At 33.9% G+C, this 19082-nt stretch overlaps 2 protein-coding genes and 1 long non-coding RNA gene across 4 annotated transcripts; 2 read left to right on the top strand and 1 right to left on the bottom strand.

Moving 5' to 3' along the window:
* Positions 1-1448: 1448 nt before the first annotated feature.
* On the top strand, positions 1449-5159 carry LOC139817922 (uncharacterized). 2 transcript variants are annotated; one of them, XM_071786222.1, is made up of 5 exons: positions 1449-2745; positions 3192-3460; positions 3609-3841; positions 3906-4090; positions 4159-5159. In XM_071786222.1, the coding sequence occupies exons 2-5, from the start codon at positions 3196-3198 to the stop codon at positions 4919-4921; spliced, it is 1446 nt and encodes a 481-aa protein (XP_071642323.1). In that variant the 5' UTR covers positions 1449-2745; positions 3192-3195; the 3' UTR covers positions 4922-5159. The 2 variants fall into 2 exon arrangements, with proteins under 2 accessions (XP_071642323.1, XP_071642322.1); XM_071786221.1 differs by lacking the exon at positions 1449-2745 and having other exon boundaries at positions 2789-3460; positions 4159-5158.
* Positions 5160-5272: 113 nt separating this feature from the next.
* LOC139817921 (uncharacterized) lies at positions 5273-8227 on the bottom strand. Its single transcript, XM_071786220.1, has 4 exons — positions 7749-8227; positions 7401-7685; positions 6800-7297; positions 5273-6651 (listed from the first exon to the last, which is right to left on the bottom strand). The coding sequence occupies exons 2-4, from the start codon at positions 7663-7665 to the stop codon at positions 5579-5581; spliced, it is 1836 nt and encodes a 611-aa protein (XP_071642321.1). The 5' UTR covers positions 7666-7685; positions 7749-8227; the 3' UTR covers positions 5273-5578.
* Positions 8228-17500: 9273 nt separating this feature from the next.
* LOC139818208 (uncharacterized) lies at positions 17501-18560 on the top strand. Its single transcript, XR_011733414.1, has 3 exons — positions 17501-17679; positions 17826-18017; positions 18387-18560. It is a non-coding gene; the product is annotated as an uncharacterized lncRNA (long non-coding RNA).
* Positions 18561-19082: the final 522 nt, after the last annotated feature.

Genomic DNA, 19082 nt, shown 5'->3' with positions numbered 1-19082 from the left:
GTACATAATTTTAATTCTTGAATTTTTATCTACATAATTTTAATTCTTGAATTTCCATTATGTACATAATTTTAATTCTTGAATTTCTATTATGTACATAATTTTAATTCTTCAATTTCTATTATGTACATAATTTTAATTCTAGATTTTTTATGTACATAATTTTAATTCTTGAATTTCCATTATGTACATAATTTTAATTCTTCAATTTCTATTATGTACATAATTTTAATTCTGGAATTTTTATGTACATAATTTTAATTCTTGAATTTTTATTATGTACATAATTTTAATTCTTGAATTTCCATTATGTACATAATTTTAATTCCTGAATTTTTATTATGTACATAATTTTAATTCTTGAATTTCCATTATGTACATAATTTTAATTTCTGAATTTTTATTATGTACATAATTTTAATTCTTGAATTTCCATTATGTACATAATTTTAATTCCTGAATTTTTATTATGTACATAATTTTAATTCCTGAATTGCCATTATGTACATAATTTTAATTCTTGAATTGCCATTATGTACATAATTTTAATTCTTGAATTGCCATTATGTACATAATTTTAATTCCTGAATTTTTATTATGTACATAATTTTAATTCTTGAATTTCCATTATGTACATAATAGAAATTCAAGAATTAAAATTATGTACATAATTTTAATTCCTGAATTTTTATTATGTCTAGACATAATAAAAATTCATCCAATTTTTATTATGTCTAGACATAATTTTAATTCTGCCGCTAGGGAATTTTTAAGTCGATTTTTATGAATCAAGAATTCGATGTCCACGTGTCTCAGGTTGCCGATGACGAGGTCCAGATAGTGCGCTTCATAGTTTTCGGTGTCTACGTGTATTATACCTTGAATTCGATGTCCACGTGTCCCAGGTTGCCGATGACGGGGTCCAGATAGTGCGCTCCATAGTTTTCGGTGTGTGTATGTGTGTGTGTGTGTGTGTGTGTGTGTGTGTGTGTGTGTGTGTGTGTGTGTGTGTGTGTGTTCAGGTGTAATAATACGTTGAATTCGATGTCTAGGTGTCCTACGTTGCCGATGACGAGGTCCACATAGTGCGCTCCGTAGTTTTCGGTGTCTAGGTGTATTAATACCTTGAATTCGATGTCCACGTGTCTCAGGTTGCCGATGACGAGGTCCAGATAGTGCGCTCCGTAGTTTTCGGTGTCCAGGTGTAATAATACCTCGAATTCGATGTCCACGTGTCCCAGGTTGCCGATGACGAGGTCCACATAGTGCGCTCCATAGTTTTCGGTGTCTAGGTGTATTAATACCTTGAATTCGATGTCCACGTGTCCCAGGTTGCCGATGACGAGGTCCAGATAGTGCGCTCCGTAGTTTTCGGTGTCTAGGTGTATTAATACCTTGAATTCGATGTCCACGTGTCCCAGGTTGCCGATGACGAGGTCCAGATAGTGCGCTCCGTAGTTTTCGGTGTCTAGGTGTATTAATACCTTGAATTCGATGTCCACGTGTCCCAGGTTGCCGATGACGGGTTCCAGATAGTGCGCTCCATAGTTTTCGGTGTCGTAATAATACGTTGAATTTCATGTCTAATTTTAATGAGATTTGTTAATTATTTTGGCTAAAATTTGGGAAAAACGAATTCGTAATTCCGACCGGCCAACATGTCGAAATTACGGATTTGCTTATCCTAAATTTTAGTCAAATTAACCCTTAAATGCCACACTTCTCAAGAATCTCGTAAATGACACATGAAGTCTAAAAGACCCCAGCATGAAAAATGTCTCCTTACTTATTGATTTTTTGATATTTAGTTATGAAAATTATTTTCAATGTTGTTCAAGGCTTAGAAAAGAGAACAAAATGCTTATATTGTTAAAATTTCAATTTCAACATAGTATAAAAAATTAAGATTGCCAACAGTTAAAATATTGGCTCCAAAATAAAAAAAATAAAAAATAATAAATAAATAAATATGAGCTCCATTTTTGGCGGGAACATTTGAAAATATATAATTGTAAAGGGTCTGGGGTCCGCTGGACCCCGGGTGGTATTTAAGTGTTAATTAACAAATCTCATTAAAATTATGCTCATTTTAATCAGTAAGATTAGCCGTAACCCGGTACAGAGCCGGATTTTTCATTTTGCCTCTTAAAAATTTATAATAAAAAAAATACAGATTTGCAGCTAACCCAACCTGACACAGGTCTCCACCGTGACTCCTGCCGATTCTTAAGGATCGACAGGAGTACGGGTGCACTTTATGCACTAAATGCATTTTAAACTGCACTTTAACTGCAATATTCGTAATTATGTACATAATTTTAATTCTTGAATTTCTATTATGTACAAAATTTTAATTCCCGAATTTTTATTATGTACATAATTTTAATTCATGAATTTTTATTATGTACACACGGCGTCAGAAATGCCTTTACACCAAAATGGCTGATGTGCCCCAATAGTAGCCATTTTGGTGTAAAGGCATTTCTGACGCCGTACGTGTGTACATAATTTTTGTGAACTCTAGGAACTTGAGACAATAACGTTCGCAACACTGATAATAAAAGTGGCTACAGGACATGATTCTATACAGCCCTAGCGTTTACATTTGTGCACGTTACTTTCCCCACGTTTTTACATAACTTATATAATAGTCGCCATCCAAACTGTGTATTGTGTTCCTGGAGACGAGTTTGTGTTATTGAATAATTCAATTATTTGTAAGTTTTAACTTGATGCAATTTATCGGTAAGTGTACACTGTTATTATTATTATTATTATGCCATGTCAATAGTCAAATGATTGGGTTTCTTGTTTTTTCTGTGACTTATTTATAAGTTCTGAAATTACCAGAAAAGCGTAATAATTGTCGTTTATCAGACAAACAAATCTACATTTAAGGCTGATCTACAATGTGCTCTTTGCTTCCTGTTTTCTGCTCTTAACCTCTTTGCGACTATCTCGTATTTCGCAATTCCGTCGCGTAACGCAATGTTTTTTGTTCTCTGTCGCTCAAGATGAAAATTGACGAACTTCAGAAGAGACAAGAAACATCACGTTACGCGACGGAATTGCGAAATATGAGATAGTCGCAAAGAAGTTAAGAGCAAAAAACAGGAAGCAAAGAACACATTTTTATTGTTGATATAGCGACAGATATTGATTGAAAATTAAAACATCATAATATGTTTTAGCGAAATGGAAAATCGTGTAGACGTACACGTCGTGCGTACTCTTCGTAGAATTAGAAAAATCCTTAGTGAAGCAGTGAGGTCTTATCAATATGATGGAAATATAGAGCAACATTTGCTTCCTGTTGCTCAGCAAAATTTACAAAGGATATCTACAGCGATATCAGAAGAAACATACAACCAATTGAAAGAAGCAATCGAAGCCTTACTACTTATCAAAAATGATCGACAACAAACAAGGGCCTACGTAGCTCCGAGAGTTAACTTGAATGGTGATTTTTTTATTATTACTTCAAAATTTATTTGAATCAGATTTGAAATGTTTAGTAAATTTTCAATGGTAAAACGTTTTAGAATAACTTTCTTTCCGAAGTTATTAACTTACTTGCTCTAATTTGTAACTTGAAAATTTATTTAAAGGACCAGGGCGTCCCACCGTCCAAATAAATCAAGGTCAACTAAAAATGCTGTATGATGACGGATGGACAGTAAGTGAAATGGCGAAGCATCTTGGATGTTCGAAAAAAACTGTTTATCAGAAGTTATATTCTTTAAATATGCCTATACGTGCACGATATGCTCAAATTTCTGACGATGACTTAAAATTAGAAATTGTAAAAATCCACGAAGAGCATCCAAACGCTGGACAAACGGTAAGATTCCAAATGCGTCTAAACATATTATTCTTATTTTTATTTACATTATGTTCATTTACAGATGGTACAAGCATATTTAAAAGCAGCAGGTTTTCATGTACAAAGATATAAAGTGAGACAAGCTTTAAATGAAATCGATCCCATAGGAACAGCGAGTAGATGGAGTCAATCAATCAAGAGGAGGACTTATAAGGTACCAACACCAAACTCTCTGTGGCATATGGATGCACATCTGAAGCTCTCCAGGTATGTACGAATATATTTTATTGCCTTGGTTTCTAAAAACGTTTGTAAATATATGTTTTCTTTTACAGATGGGGCTTCGTAATTCATGGCTGTATTGACGGATACTCTCGGCTGATAATTTATTTGGCATGCAAGACTTCTATTCAAGCCGAACCTGTCGTGACTTTGTTTGCAGAAGCCGTAGGCAGCTATGGATTACCGTCACGAGTACGGTCAGATCATGGTTATGAAAACATTCTCGTGGCTTTTTTGATGAATACGATTCGTGGCTTGAATAGGGGAAGTCACATTACTGGAAAATCCGTACATAATCAGAGAATAGAAAGATTATGGGTTGACGTTTTTAAAGAAGTGTGTGACTCCGTTTATTCTGAATTATATGCTCTGGAGAACGACAATATTATGGATGTGAATAATCTTGTGCACAGGTTTTGTGTACAGTATGTATATAAGAAGGTTATTGATAGACGACTGATATCATTCCAGTCTGCATGGAATGTTCACAATTTGAGAACAGAAAATAATCGCTCACCGCGTCAACTGTGGCTCGAAGGAATGTTGCAAAATTATAATACAACTTCGACCGCAGTTCAGGATGTTTTCGAAACTAATATGAATTTACACGAAAGACTTTCTGAGTCCTTGAGAATATTAGGAGTAGATGTTTCTACTCCTATAGTAAATCGTGACAATACTGATTCCCTTTCATCGAATTTTACTGCATGTTTAGACCTAAATGAAGTACAAAAAATGCATCTGGAAAATGTCATAGCTTTGGATAAATCAGATCGCGAGAAGTACACATTATGTGTAAATTTATTGATGAGTTGATTTCTCTACCTTATCGACGCAAGTAAAATGTACATTTATAAGTTTTGTTAATCTATCAGTGACCAATAAAATTCACTCATAAAAACTTACATTCTATCGTTTAAGTTTTCATCAGTTTTTTCCTCATAAATTAAAGGGAACATTGAATTCGTTGAATAGATATTCTTCAAATTTTTATTATTCTCACTTCGTACATCTTATTGTTTGGTACAATTGCGTAAGAAAATATGTTGTATTTTAACACTGTTTGTGTAATTGTTGTATGTCTGTATGTAATAAAATAAACGAATGTCATTGCTTCATAATTCCATACATAACTTAAAATGACTTTTCCTCTTTGATAATAATAAAATAAATGAATGTCATAACAAAACGAATGTTGTAATAATTAATGGTAATAATACTAGTAGCAGGAACATTATCAAAAAACTTCATAAACCTCATACATAACTTAAAATAACTTTTTCTTTTTTCTTGCACGTTTACATGAGTATGTACTATTCCTTCAAAATTGCCACAGTAAAAATCAGTCAACTTATCAACATATATCACATTTATCTTTTGTACTGTTTACCGTCTAATCGCACATGTACGTAGTTTAAAAATGAAACTGAATATTTAGCTCATTGATTTAACAAACTAAAAGAAATTTAAACATCAATATGACGTATACTCTTTGACTTCTTCAGTATGCAAACAAATGTTTAAATCATTTTTTAACTCGTTATAATTTACGTAAGTTTTTGGCAAAATTAATGTATCCGTACATGTGGTGAATATAGGTCTTTGGCTCAATCCAACAGAGTCATTAAACTTAATATTAATAACATTTGGCATTTGATACGAAGCTGTTACTAAAAATATAAACTTTAGTAAATTGTCTTTATCAAGACAGTTGATGTACATAATCAAATAATGTAGCACCTCATTTTCTTCATTTGTAAGATAAGGGTCGGTGACTAAGCAATTGACGACTTTGGTCGGAGTAGGTACCTGCATATCTAAAAAAACTGTAAAATCGCAACGTCCCCAAAAATCGGGATATTTTTCTGGTTGTACACCCTGACGAAGTTTGTCAATTAATTTCCGCGGGATGTCGACCAACAATTCGGTAGCAATTACTTGTAATTGCTCTGAAAAAGTTTCAGAGTTGGCTTTTGCGAAAAATTTATTTGATTGGAAAAAGTCGCCAATAACTTCCTGTTCTTTTTCTGTCAGAGATGAGAAATTTCTTTGACCTTTTTGAAGAATTTTTCTTAAATATGGATTTACATAATTCATTAATTCCTGCAATAGTATTGTAGGATCAATATTGGCATCAGACTTTCCGATCAATGTTAAAGTAATCCTCGATAATTTTGCTGGAATACTGTTAGTTAAAATCAACATGTGTTCGAGAATCCGTCCAATTGTAATGAATTTGTCTTGTTCGCTCCGTTTGTTTAATGGCAAGTACGGAACGAGACAATCTTCACCTTGAAAAAACGTGCTCGAGCATTTGTCAAAAAAGATGTTAAATAATTCTTTCGTGAGGCCACCGCCATCAATTCCTATTTCGCCGATAAATTTCACGCTTAAATTTTTGCTCAGAAGTTGCTCGTCCGCATAAAGACTCATCAGTTCATTGACACAATTGGTTCTGGAGATATCGATGGTTGCAGTTTCTGCGTTTTCAGGTAGAGATGGGAATGAAACAAAATTATTTGCTGGATCAAACTCTTCGGCGAGACCTAAAAAAAATAAATTTTGGTTTTTACCTACGCGTTACTGTAATAAATCATTATTTGCTGGTGATTAAATAGTATATATTTATGAATTTTTGAAAACTATCCCTTTTCGCTATAAGAACATCTTACAAGACAAATAATGTTTGCATACACAAATGATCATCGTCATCCTCATCTAAATTCTCTTCGTTTATTTCTTCAATCCTTTGTCGCCATGTCCTTGTCGAATGACGGCGTTCGCGAAGAGTGGTATTGGACAATGTTGAAGGTGAACTTTGTTCTGGATTATTCACATTCCGTGCGAGATCTCTCGTTTGATTTACGATTGAAGCACGAGTTGGTGATAGAATGGAATTAGTGTGCGATGATGGACGAGGAACAAAATCTTCATCTGCAAGAATTGGCAAATCGTTTGGAAAATCTTTCAGTGGTAATACCACTATTTTACTCTGTCCTATTTCGGTCTCCAAGTCAGATCCATTGTCAAAACTGATGCGAATAATTTTTTTATTTTGTTGCATTCTTGCTATCACAATTCCGCACATTCGCAACATATGCTGAATGTGCGGATGAAAAAGAATAATTATGCTCGTCTTGATTTCCTCGCAAGAACTGTCTCTTTGTATCTCGAGTAATGTATTCGCTTCACCTAGATATAACAAGTTTTTAGAATCATGACACAACGCATTCTTTTCAATAGTATATGTTTATTGTTTCTTCAAACGAAACAATCAACATTTTACCATAAATACCTAGTCCTCTTTGCTTTAAAAATTTTAGTTCCGGCTTTGATGGGAAAAAATCGGCGTTCGACAGCTTCATTAACACGACTTTTTTTTTGAAAGTTCTCTGCCTCTTTCGACCTCTGCGAGGGGTGGATGTTAATTCCTGTCTTCTAAAATTTCTCCTTGTTGATTGAATCAATGAAGAAAAATTTCTCTCTTCTAATGTTGATTGATTTGATGCATTAGCTGCGATTTGGATTAGCCGATGAGCTATATTTTCGTCGCTCGACATTTCTGATTTCTTTTTTTTTCCTGAAAGGTAGTTGAACCTGTAGCTTAAAATTAAAATCTACTAATCAAAACAAATTATCTTACCTGATTACATGTAAGATTGAGAACTATGGAGACTATTGAAAACACTTATCGAGGAACATTATTAACTGGTTAAACACAATTGTTATTCAAGGTTATGTAAAAACGCGGCAAAAGGCACGGTGGTAGATATGGGCTGCATTCGAGGAGCGCGCTATTAAGGTGCCATTACATGGGAGCGTCCGAGCGTCGAGCGTCGAGCGTCAAACACGTGCGCATCACCTTTGCGCAGGATTCTAAACCGAACAGATTTCAGCGTCTTGACGCTATTCCTATTGCAATGGCGAGTGACTAGGTAAGTAAGTTATGTTCCTGTTTTGGCATATCTCTTGTTGAGATAAGTAATTAAAATATTGTATGTCATAGGCATCAGATATAACGTGCGGCGTGTGCACGGCAACAATTGCGAGTCAAAATATTAAGAGTCACCAATGTGTGCAACAATGGCACAGTATTACCATCGAGTCTGATTCCCAAATATTTTATCCTACGAATGGTATGGCCTATAATTCATTAAATTATATGATAATATACAACTATTGTATATATACATATATACATACATATATATATATATATATATATATATATATATATATATATATATATATATATATTATATATATTAGAGCGTGTCATTTTGGGGCAACTTTCTTTTTCATTTCACGAATAACATATATACTTCCAGGAAGGTAAAATAAGATACCTGTTAAATTTTTAGCCCTTAATATTAATATTAACAGGTCGCTCATCGCGATTTTTTATTTTTTATTTAGTAAGATAGAAAAAATTTTATAACTATCTAACAAACAGTAATACAGCATTGTGCCACATAGATTTTCTGTAGTAAATTTACCGCTCTACAAAAAAGATCATCTCTTATCATTTTTTCATAAATTCAACCGTTCAAAAGATATTCAAAGTTAAAGTTTGATAAATTTTATAAAACTTGTTTTTGCTTCTTATGAATTTTGTATCATATCGACTATCAAAAATTATGAAATACTCAATACATATTTTTGTAGAAAATTTAACGATCTACGGTTTATAAGTATAAACCTTAATATCGTCTAAATAATTATATTTATGAAAGAAACATAAGAGACCTTTTTTGTAGATCGTTAAATTTTCTACAAAAATATGTATTGTCGAGTATTTCATAATTACAAAATTCATAAGAAGCAAAAACAAGTTTTATAAAATTTATCAAACTTTAACTTTGAATATCTTTTGAACGGTTGAATTTATGAAAAAATGATAAGAGATCTTTTTTGTAGAGCGGTAAATTTACTACAGAAAATCTATGTGGCACAATGCTGTATTACTGTTTGTTAGATAGTTATAAAATTTTTTCTATCTTACTAAATAAAAAATAAAAAATCGCGATGAGCGACCTGTTAATATTAATATTAAGGGCTAAAATTTAACAGGTATCTTATTTTACCTTCCTGGAAGTATATATGTTATTCGTGAAATGAAAAAAAAAGTTGCCTCAAAATGACACGCTCTAATATATATATATATATGTATATATATATGTATGTATATATGTATATATACAATAGATGAATATTATCATATAATTTAATGAATTATAGGCCATACCATTCGTAGGATAAAATATTTGGGAATCAGACTCGATGGTAATACTGTGCCATTGTTGCACACATTGGTGACTCTTAATATTTTGACTCGCAATTGTTGCCGTGCACACGCCGCACGTTATATCTGATGCCTATGACATACAATATTTTAATTACTTATCTCAACAAGAGATATGCCAAAACAGGAACATAACTTACTTACCTCGTCACTCGCCATTGCAATAAGAATAGCGTCAAGACGCTGAAATCTGTTCGGTTTAGAATCCTGCGCAAAGGTGATGCGCACGTGTTTGACGCTCGACGCTCGACGCTCGGACGCTCCCATGTAATGGCACCTTATAGCGTTATTGCATCATTCTGTCTTTATCGCTCATCAGGTGTAAAACAAGGATAGAACAAGCAAATAGCGCTAATAGTGCGCTCCCCGAATCCAGCCATGATGGAAGGAAACAAGGTCTGTTCGTTAGAGGGATGCGCAGACGTCGCGACTAGAACAAGCGAGCGCCATGTTGGATATAATAGATATTCTTTATATACATGGCCTTCTATTGGCTAATATCCTCAATGTTTCCTGTTTGTTCCAACGCACTCATTGGTTATTAGAGAAAAATGTGCAAGAGCACACCAGTTTTTTTTCCAACATGGTGGTATAGAGTCTTTAGGCTGCATCTCCATAGAGAGAGAAATAGCGGAACGGAACTAAAACAGAATCGCCCTAATTGGCTAATCTTCAGGTGGAGGCTCTCAAAATGGGATATTAGCTAATGAAAGGAATTTCGTTTTAATTCCGTTCCACTATTTCTTTCTCCATGGAAATGCACCCTTAGAGGTGCGTTCTACTTAAAGCTGGATGCGCAATACAAAGATACAGGCAACAGGAACAGGGACTTAGATAGCACAAGACGTCCTGAATATGTCCAGGATGTCCTCAGGACCGTCCTTAACATGTCCAGGATGTCCTGGGATATTTTCAGGATATTTAGTTGTTTTCCAGATAGCCAATAACATCCTCGAAAAATCCGAAGGACATCCAGGACAACATGTATTGTTGTAAATATTTTATATGAATATTTTATTTGACTTTATTAATTGTTGTAAAATACTTAAAGTAATTTCAGAATGTTAAGTACCGTAATAAATTATATATTTTTCATAAATGTCCACTACACTTAAATAGCATAAAAAATCCTAAAATCACCCTACGCATGTCCAGGATATCTTGAGGAATATCGCAGGATATCCTGAGTACATCCTATAAAACTCCTCAGGACATCCTGGACACATTTTGGATGATTTTGGGATATCTTTTGAGGCGTATCCATAAAGAATCTATAAAACGTTTAGTTAACATATTTTAATTATCCACCAAAGCTCCATTAAACATCTATGGTTAATCTATACAATGTCTAAAAGAGATCTATCAATACGTCTAATAGAGGTCGAATGGAGGTGTGAAATGCGGAACTATGGATGTCTAGTAGACGTCCATGGGAAGTTACATGGATGTCTAATGGAGGTTTTTAATCTCTATGATGGACGTCTAGTGGACGTCTATTAAAGCTTTTTGTTCTGTGTAGGCGGCATTTAGTGGGACATTAGCCATCTTTTAGCCATCTTTTAGTCGACTCTAAGCTCTAACGAAAATATATCTATACCGAAAATTCGTCATCTTATAGTCATTTTTTAGACATCTTTGTGATCTCTGGGGCTGTATCAGTGCAAAATAGACGATGACACAGGCAATAATAGACATAGAATTTCCGTCACGCTGGAAATTCTGTGCCTGTTGCCTGTGTCCATACAAGGTTTCTGATTTCTGTTCCCTGTTCCTATATTATATATGATATACGCCATTATAGCACTTGGGCGTAAGGAGACCTTAATCCTACAGCCTACGTTTAAAGGTGAGATTTCATGGGCAGTGAAGTGCAGCAGCAGCGAGCAGCAGTTTAGTAGATAGATATGTTTATTGACTCCCCTCAGGGTTACAAGGCGTTTGGAAGGGACGTTCCCAACCCTTTACATGCACATAGCGTTTTGCAGGGACGTACCCAACCCTTTACATGAATCTCATTTCTATCCCGACCTGGCCATAACGACCTTTTACACATTACATTACTTCCCTCCCTTCCACGTTTCATACTCCCACATTCCTTATGTCCTCCCTGTCCACCCTACTTCCATCTGCCACTTCCTCGCGCGACATGCTCTCTGCACCCTATCTGCACTCTTTTTCTCCTCAGCCGCCTCTCACCTTGCCTCCTTCGCTTCCTATTCGGCTCCTCTTCGCATCCTACCATCTCTTTGTTCTGCTCCGATTCTGCACACAAAAAATTTCTTAGATCTCTCCTTACAACCCACTATCTTAACCCTCTTCTTTCTCCCTTCTCTTGAGGAAACCCCCTTTTATTCTACTCCAAATAGACAGACAGACCAGCTTTCTCCATAGATATCCCCTTCGTCTTTAACCGCCGCCTCGACGTCTCGCCGTAATGCCACCCCGCTTGGCACCTAACACCCGGCGCCGTCTCGGTCCTTCTCCACTCACCCCTCCAAAGCTGCCCTCCTGTTCTTCGTCTCCTCCTGCCTCACTACTTTCCCTTCCCCCTCCCCGCTCGCCTGTCTCTCTTCCATCCTCCCGTTCGTTCCCGCTCCCCCCTCTCTGTTCTCCTTCCCTCCTTTCCTTTCCTTTCCCTTCGCCCTTCAAACTCCTCTCTTTCTGCTTCCTCTCCTTCCTTCTTCCCTGCTCTTGCTTCACCTCGTTCACCTTCCTGTCCCGTTTCTCCGCTCTCTTCCCTTTCCTGCCCTTCCATCTTCTTACTCATCATCCTAACCTCCACGCACACTCTTGTTTTCTTCCGTCACCACTCTCCAATCCTTCCATCCTCGGCTCCTCCTCCACTTTCTCAGCTTCATCCGCGTCTCCTCTACCTGATCCGCCACACCGCTTCACTTTCTCTTCCTTCGCCTCCTCTCACAACCCCTTTCTCTTTCCTCCAGCAATCCGAGCCAATCATCCACTCCCCCGCCATCTTTCATTCCCCGAATTGCAGTATAGTAATGTTTGGCTCACTTTCGGCACAAATTTTTGCTGCTCGAAGTTCGGACCAATTTCATGAGCAGCAAAAATTTGCGCCGAAAGTGAGCCAAACATTACTAAACTGCTACTTGCTGCTGTTGCATTTCACTGCCCATGAAATCTCACCTTAACACTTACTCTTTTCATTCACTACTCCTACTGCCATTGTAGACGACGCGTAACTATTTCAATTCCCTAGAAGAGTTCACGAATTTTTATTATGTACATAATTTTAATTCTTGAATTTCTATTATGTACATAATGGAAATTCAAGAATTAAAATTATGTACATAATAAAAATTAAAATTATTAAAATTATTATTAAAATTATGTACATAATTACGAATATTGCAGTTAAAGTGCAGTTTAAAATGCATTTAGTGCATAAAGTGCACCCGTACTCCTGTCGATCTTTAAGAATCGGCAGGAGTCACGGTGGAGACCTGTGTCAGGTTGGGTTAGCTGCGAGTCTTTTTTTTTTATAAATTTTTAAGAGCCAAAATGAAAAATCCGACTCTGTACCGGGTTACGGCTGATCTTACTAATTAAAACGAGCATAATTTTAATGAGATTTGTTAATTAATTTGACTAAAATTTAGGATAAACGAATCCGTAATTTCGACATGTTGGCCGGTCGGAATTACGAATTTGTTTTTCCCAAATTTTAGCCAAAATAATTAACAAATCTCATTAAAATTAGACATGAAATTCAACGTATTATTACGACACCGAAAACTATGGAGCGCACTATCTGGATTTTGTCATCAGCAACCTGGGACACGTGAACATCGAATTCAAGGTATTAATACACCTAGACACCGAAAACTACGGAGCGCATTATGTGGACCTCGTCATCGGCAACGTAGGACACCTAGACATCGAATTCAACGTATTATTACACCTGGACACACACACACCAAAAACTATGGAGCGCACTATCTGGAACCCGTCATCGGCAACCTGGGACACGTGGACATCGAATTCAAGGTATTAATACACCTAGACACCGAAAACTACGGAGCGCACTATCTGGACCTCGTCATCGGCAACCTGGGACACGTGGACATCGAATTCAAGGTATTAATACACCTAGACACCGAAAACTATGGAGCGCACTATGTGGACCTCGTCATCGGCAACCTGGGACACGTGGACATCGAATTCGAGGTATTATTACACCTGGACACCGAAAACTACGGAGCGCACTATCTGGACCTCGTCATCGGCAACCTGAGACACGTGGACATCGAATTCAAGGTATTAATACACCTAGACACCGAAAACTACGGAGCGCACTATGTGGACCTCGTCATCGGCAACGTAGGACACCTAGACATCGAATTCAACGTATTATTACACCTGAACACACACACACACACACACACACACACACACACACACACACACACACACACACACACACACACACCGAAAACTATGGAGCGCACTATCTGGACCCCGTCATCGGCAACCTGGGACACGTGGACATCGAATTCAAGGTATAATACACGTAGACACCGAAAACTATGAAGCGCACTATCTGGACCTCGTCATCGGCAACCTGAGACACGTGGACATCGAATTCTTGATTCATAAAAATCGACTTAAAAATTCCCTAGCGGCAGAATTAAAATTATGTCTAGACATAATAAAAATTGGATGAATTTTTATTATGTCTAGACATAATAAAAATTCAGGAATTAAAATTATGTACATAATTTTAATTCTTGAATTTCTATTATGTACATAATGGAAATTCAAGAATTAAAATTATGTACATAATAAAAATTCAGGAATTAAAATTATGTACATAATGGCAATTCAAGAATTAAAATTATGTACATAATGGCAATTCAAGAATTAAAATTATGTACATAATGGCAATTCAGGAATTAAAATTATGTACATAATAAAAATTCAGGAATTAAAATTATGTACATAATGGAAATTCAAGAATTAAAATTATGTACATAATAAAAATTCAGGAATTAAAATTATGTACATAATGGAAATTCAAGAATTAAAATTATGTACATAATAAAAATTCAGGAATTAAAATTATGTACATAATGGAAATTCAAGAATTAAAATTATGTACATAATAAAAATTCAGGAATTAAAATTATGTACATAATGGAAATTCAAGAATTAAAATTATGTACATAATAAAAATTCAAGAATTAAAATTATGTACATAATAAAAATTCGAGAATTAAAATTATGTACATAATGGGAATTCCGAATAAATATTATGTCTTGACATAATAAAAATTTCTTTCAAATTAAAATTTTATATGAAATCTAGGATTGAAATGATAGTAGCACGTAATTCTAATTTTCAATTTTCATTATGTCATGGCATAATTTTTATTCACTGAAATTCTATTAACCATGACATAATTTTAATTCGTGAATTTTTATTATGTTGCAGCATAATTTTAATTTACTGAATTACTATGATAGCTTACATAATTTAAATTTTTGCAATTATTATTATGTTACGACATAATAAAAATACATTAATATTATCTCATGACATAATAAAAATGAATTAAAATTATGTCTTGACATAAAAGTAATTCGACATATAAACTGTACCTTTCTCTATGTATGGCACGCCGTTTTGCTATTTATTCATAAAATTTTTATTTTGAATTAATTTTACGTGAATACATAATTTTAATTCATTTTTATTATGTTATGACATAATAAAAATGGTTCCGAAAAACTATCTACTTCAGTTTAAATCAATTACTGAATTTTTATTTTAGATTAAAAAATCTTATTAATAAATAGCAAAACGGCGTGCCATAGGTTTGCGTAAATTTTTTACTTTTATGATTTAGAAAAATATGATGATGATGATGATGATGATATGATGATGATGACGTTGTTTTTGTCGTTGTTGATGATATTGATGATGATGATGATAAAATTGATTATTATTGCTGTATATGTATATATGTACGAAATTTATATATTTTATAGTAATATTATAAAATTATTTAAAAATTTTAATTATATGTGTTTAGGTGTGTTTACAATAAGTACACACATAAAGTAAAATATAAAGATTAAATTTGTATTTTTATTTTTTAATAAGTAATTTAATAATTATTGTATTTATTTGGTGAAGTAATAATTACATTGAATATTTTCGATATTTATATACTTCAATAAAATGCCAAGACGTAAAGTAGAACGTTCGAAAGAAGAAGAAGAGGAATTTCAACGACAACATCGTGAGAGAAAAGTGCAAAATCAATACAATCGCCGACAGATTGCAAAAAAAACAATTAATGAAAACAATGTAGTAGTTAATGAAATATCTGATACTAACTCTATTGCCAATACATCATCTGTTAGTAATGTAATACAAGATGTCACGTATACAGAATATCAATCTGATACTAATTGTATTGCCGGTACATCATCTGTTAGTAATGTAATACAAGATGTTACGTATACAGAATATCAATCTGATACTAATTGTATTGCCGGTACATCGTCTGTTGATCAAGTGATACAACGCATTACACGTGCAGAACATCAATCTCGTTATCGATTACGTAAGAAAGGACAATCTCATTTAAATATTAATATGATATCAGTTGATAATTTAGTTGAACATTATATTGGTCCTATGGATGTGTCGTGTATTCACTGTAACGCTAAGCATTTTGTAACTGAAAAAATTATTAATAGAGGAAATTTGTTTCATGATTGCTGTAATCATGGGGCAGTATGTCTTGAATCATTACCCATATGTCCTCATTTTTTACGTACTTTATTTGAAAGAAATCATGCAAAATCTAATCGTTTTTTCAAAAATATTTGTAGTTATAATAGTTCATTCTTATTTGCATCATTTAACGCTAATTTGATTAATTTTCAAAATAGACGACCTGGTCCATATTGCTTTAAAATACAGGGTCAAATATATTACCAATTTAATACAGCATTGCATGCTGCGCTAAATGAAAATCCAACTTATGGTCAACTTTTTATTGTAGATTCAAATGAATCTATAGATTATCGTCTTAATGATAATTCAAATTTGGATTTGGAAATCGTGCAAAATCTTGAGCACATAATGCGAGAATATAACGTGTTTGCTCAATCATATCAAATGATGGGTGAAGAATTAGAAAATCAACGACAATTAGAATCGAATCAATTAGAATTACAATTATTATTTAACTTAAGACCAGAAACGGATCGACGTCGATATAATGCCCAAAGAACGAATGAAGTTGCTGCTGTTTTCGCTACAACTGCTGATGGAGAAATCCCTGAATCATACGTTGTAGTACGTAATAAAAATACCAAAACTTTGCAAAATATCAGTATCATGAACCCAAATGTTGAGCCATGGATTTATCCATTGTTTTATCCATACGGTACTCAAGGATAGCATTGTCATTTAAAGAAATTAAATAGTGACAAACGTATAAGTAGAGAGCAATATGTCAAGTATCGCATGGCTATTCGTGATAATTTTAATATTTTTTTATTAGGACGACGCTTATTCCAACAATGGCTTGTAGACAATTATGTAAGAATTGAAAGAGACAGAACGGAATATTGCAAAACTCATCAAAAAGAGTTGCGCTCTGAAACATATCAAGGTTAGATTATATGCAAAATATGGTAAATAATTTAAATGGACGTATTGGAAAAATGGTTATACTTCCTTCTACGTTTATCGGCTCACCACGTAATATGTTTCAAAATTACCAAGATGCAATGACACTTGTTGTTAAATTTGGTAAACCAGATCTTTTTGTCACAATGACCTGTAATCCAAAATGGCGTGAAATTACAGAAAATCTTTTGCCTGGTCAACAAGCTTATGATAGACCTGATATTTGTGCTCGCGTTTTTAATATTAAAAAAGATTATCTTATAGATGTGATTGTTAAACAAAAATTTTTTGGTGAAGTAGCAGCATATGTATATGTTATTGAATTTCAGAAACGTGGTTTACTACACGTTCATATGTTGATCACTTTAAAACAAAATTTTAAAATAACAACTTCAGAAATTGTTGATAAGTATATATCTGCTGAAATTCCTGATCCATGTAAGAATCATAATTTGCATAACATAGTTATGAGACATATGATTCACGGGCCTTGTGGCGATTGGTGTTTAATAGATGGGAAATGTTCGAAACATTATCCAAAAACTTTCGTTGAAGAAACGAGAATGGATGAGGATGCTTATCCATATTATCGTCGACGAGATACTGGTAAGACTTTTGAACGACCTGGTGGATATATAGTTGATAATCGTTATGTTGTCCTATGTTATCAGTTATATTTAATAGTCATGTTAATGTTGAAACAGTTTCCAGTATCAAATCTGCTAAATATCTATATAAATATATTTATAAAGGTCATGATGCTGCCTCTATAACAATTGAACCAATAACAGAAAATATAGTTATTGATCATGACGAGATACGCAATTATATTGAGGCACGTTACGTTGGACCTGTAGAAGCTAGCTGGCGTATACTTAGCAAAAAATTGCAAGATAAAAGTCATGCTATAATACGTTTGCCAGTTCATCTACCTAATGAACAAAGTATAATAATTGAAAATGAATCTATTGAAGATTCAATGACTTCTGCCTTAAATCAAGTCACTATGTTAATAGATTATTTTGCACTAAATTTACGCGATATTGAAGCAAGAAAGTATTTATACGTAGATATTCCACGTTATTATACTTTTAAAAAAGAAAAAATTAATGGTAAAACTATATCACATTGGGTTAAACGTAGTAATTATAGGTCGTATAATTGTATAAGTCGAATGTATACTGTTTGTCCAACACAAATAGAATTATTTCATTTACGGTTACTGTTATTTAATGTTAAGGGAGCTACAAGTTTTGACGATTTAAAAACTGTAAAAGGAGAAATTTATCAATCATTTTTGGAAACATGTTTAGCTTTAGGTTTAATTGAAGATGATGATGAATGGAAACGAGCTATGGATGAAGCTGTTGGATGGATGATGCCACGACAGCTTCGTAAATTATTTGTGCGTATTTTAATACATATTGTCAACCTTTACATCCTGATGAACTTTGGGAAAGTTTTAAAATAGCAATGTCAGAAGATTATGCGCGACATTTTGGTATGTTACAAGCACAAAAAAAGTTTATGCACAAATCGGTGCTATGCTTCTTGCTGAAGGCAAAAGTTCACCGATTTTCCACAAATGAAACAATTAATAGAAAATAATGAAGAAGAAAGTAATGTGACCATAGAACAAGCAATGGAAGTAGGTATTAGGCAATATAATCAATTAAATGAAAAACAAAAAGAAATAGTTGATTTAATATTAAATAGATTAAATGATAAAAGTCGTAATAGTCATTGTTTTTATATTGATGGCCCAGGTGGATCAGGTAAAACATTTGTATACACAACAATTTATTATTTAGCTCAAATTCGAAGAAACGTGTGTGTACAATGGCCTTCACAGGTATCGCAGCTACGTTACTTCCTGCTAGAAAGACAGTCCATAAAATTTTTAAATTGCCAGTTCCACTATTTGTTGACTCATCATCTCCCATTAAAATTCAGTCTAAAGAAGCTCAATATTTAAAAGAAATAGATATCTTTATTTGGGATGAAGCACC

This window comes from Temnothorax longispinosus, chromosome 8 (assembly GCF_030848805.1).
Source record: "Temnothorax longispinosus isolate EJ_2023e chromosome 8, Tlon_JGU_v1, whole genome shotgun sequence".
In the NCBI taxonomy this organism is placed as follows: domain Eukaryota; kingdom Metazoa; phylum Arthropoda; class Insecta; order Hymenoptera; family Formicidae; genus Temnothorax; species Temnothorax longispinosus.
Note: the sequence above shows the minus strand (reverse complement) of the source record. Positions and strands in the feature narration are given on the sequence as shown.

What these genes read in the sequence shown, in the direction of transcription:
- LOC139817922 (XM_071786222.1), top strand. Translation starts at nt 3,196, where the DNA reads ATGGAAAATCGTGTAGACGTACACGTCGTGCGTACTCTTCGTAGAATT. An exon ending in TCCGAGAGTTAACTTGAATG is followed by an intron (nt 3,461 to 3,608) that starts GTGATTTTTTTA and finishes ATTTATTTAAAG; the next exon opens with GACCAGGGCGTCCCACCGTC. An exon ending in ATCCAAACGCTGGACAAACG is followed by an intron (nt 3,842 to 3,905) that starts GTAAGATTCCAA and finishes GTTCATTTACAG; the next exon opens with ATGGTACAAGCATATTTAAA.
- LOC139817921 (XM_071786220.1), bottom strand. Translation starts at nt 7,665, where the DNA reads ATGTCGAGCGACGAAAATATAGCTCATCGGCTAATCCAAATCGCAGCT. An exon ending in TTTAAAGCAAAGAGGACTAG is followed by an intron (nt 7,298 to 7,400) that starts GTATTTATGGTA and finishes TGTTATATCTAG; the next exon opens with GTGAAGCGAATACATTACTC. An exon ending in GGATGACGATGATCATTTGT is followed by an intron (nt 6,652 to 6,799) that starts GTATGCAAACAT and finishes TATTTTTTTTAG; the next exon opens with GTCTCGCCGAAGAGTTTGAT.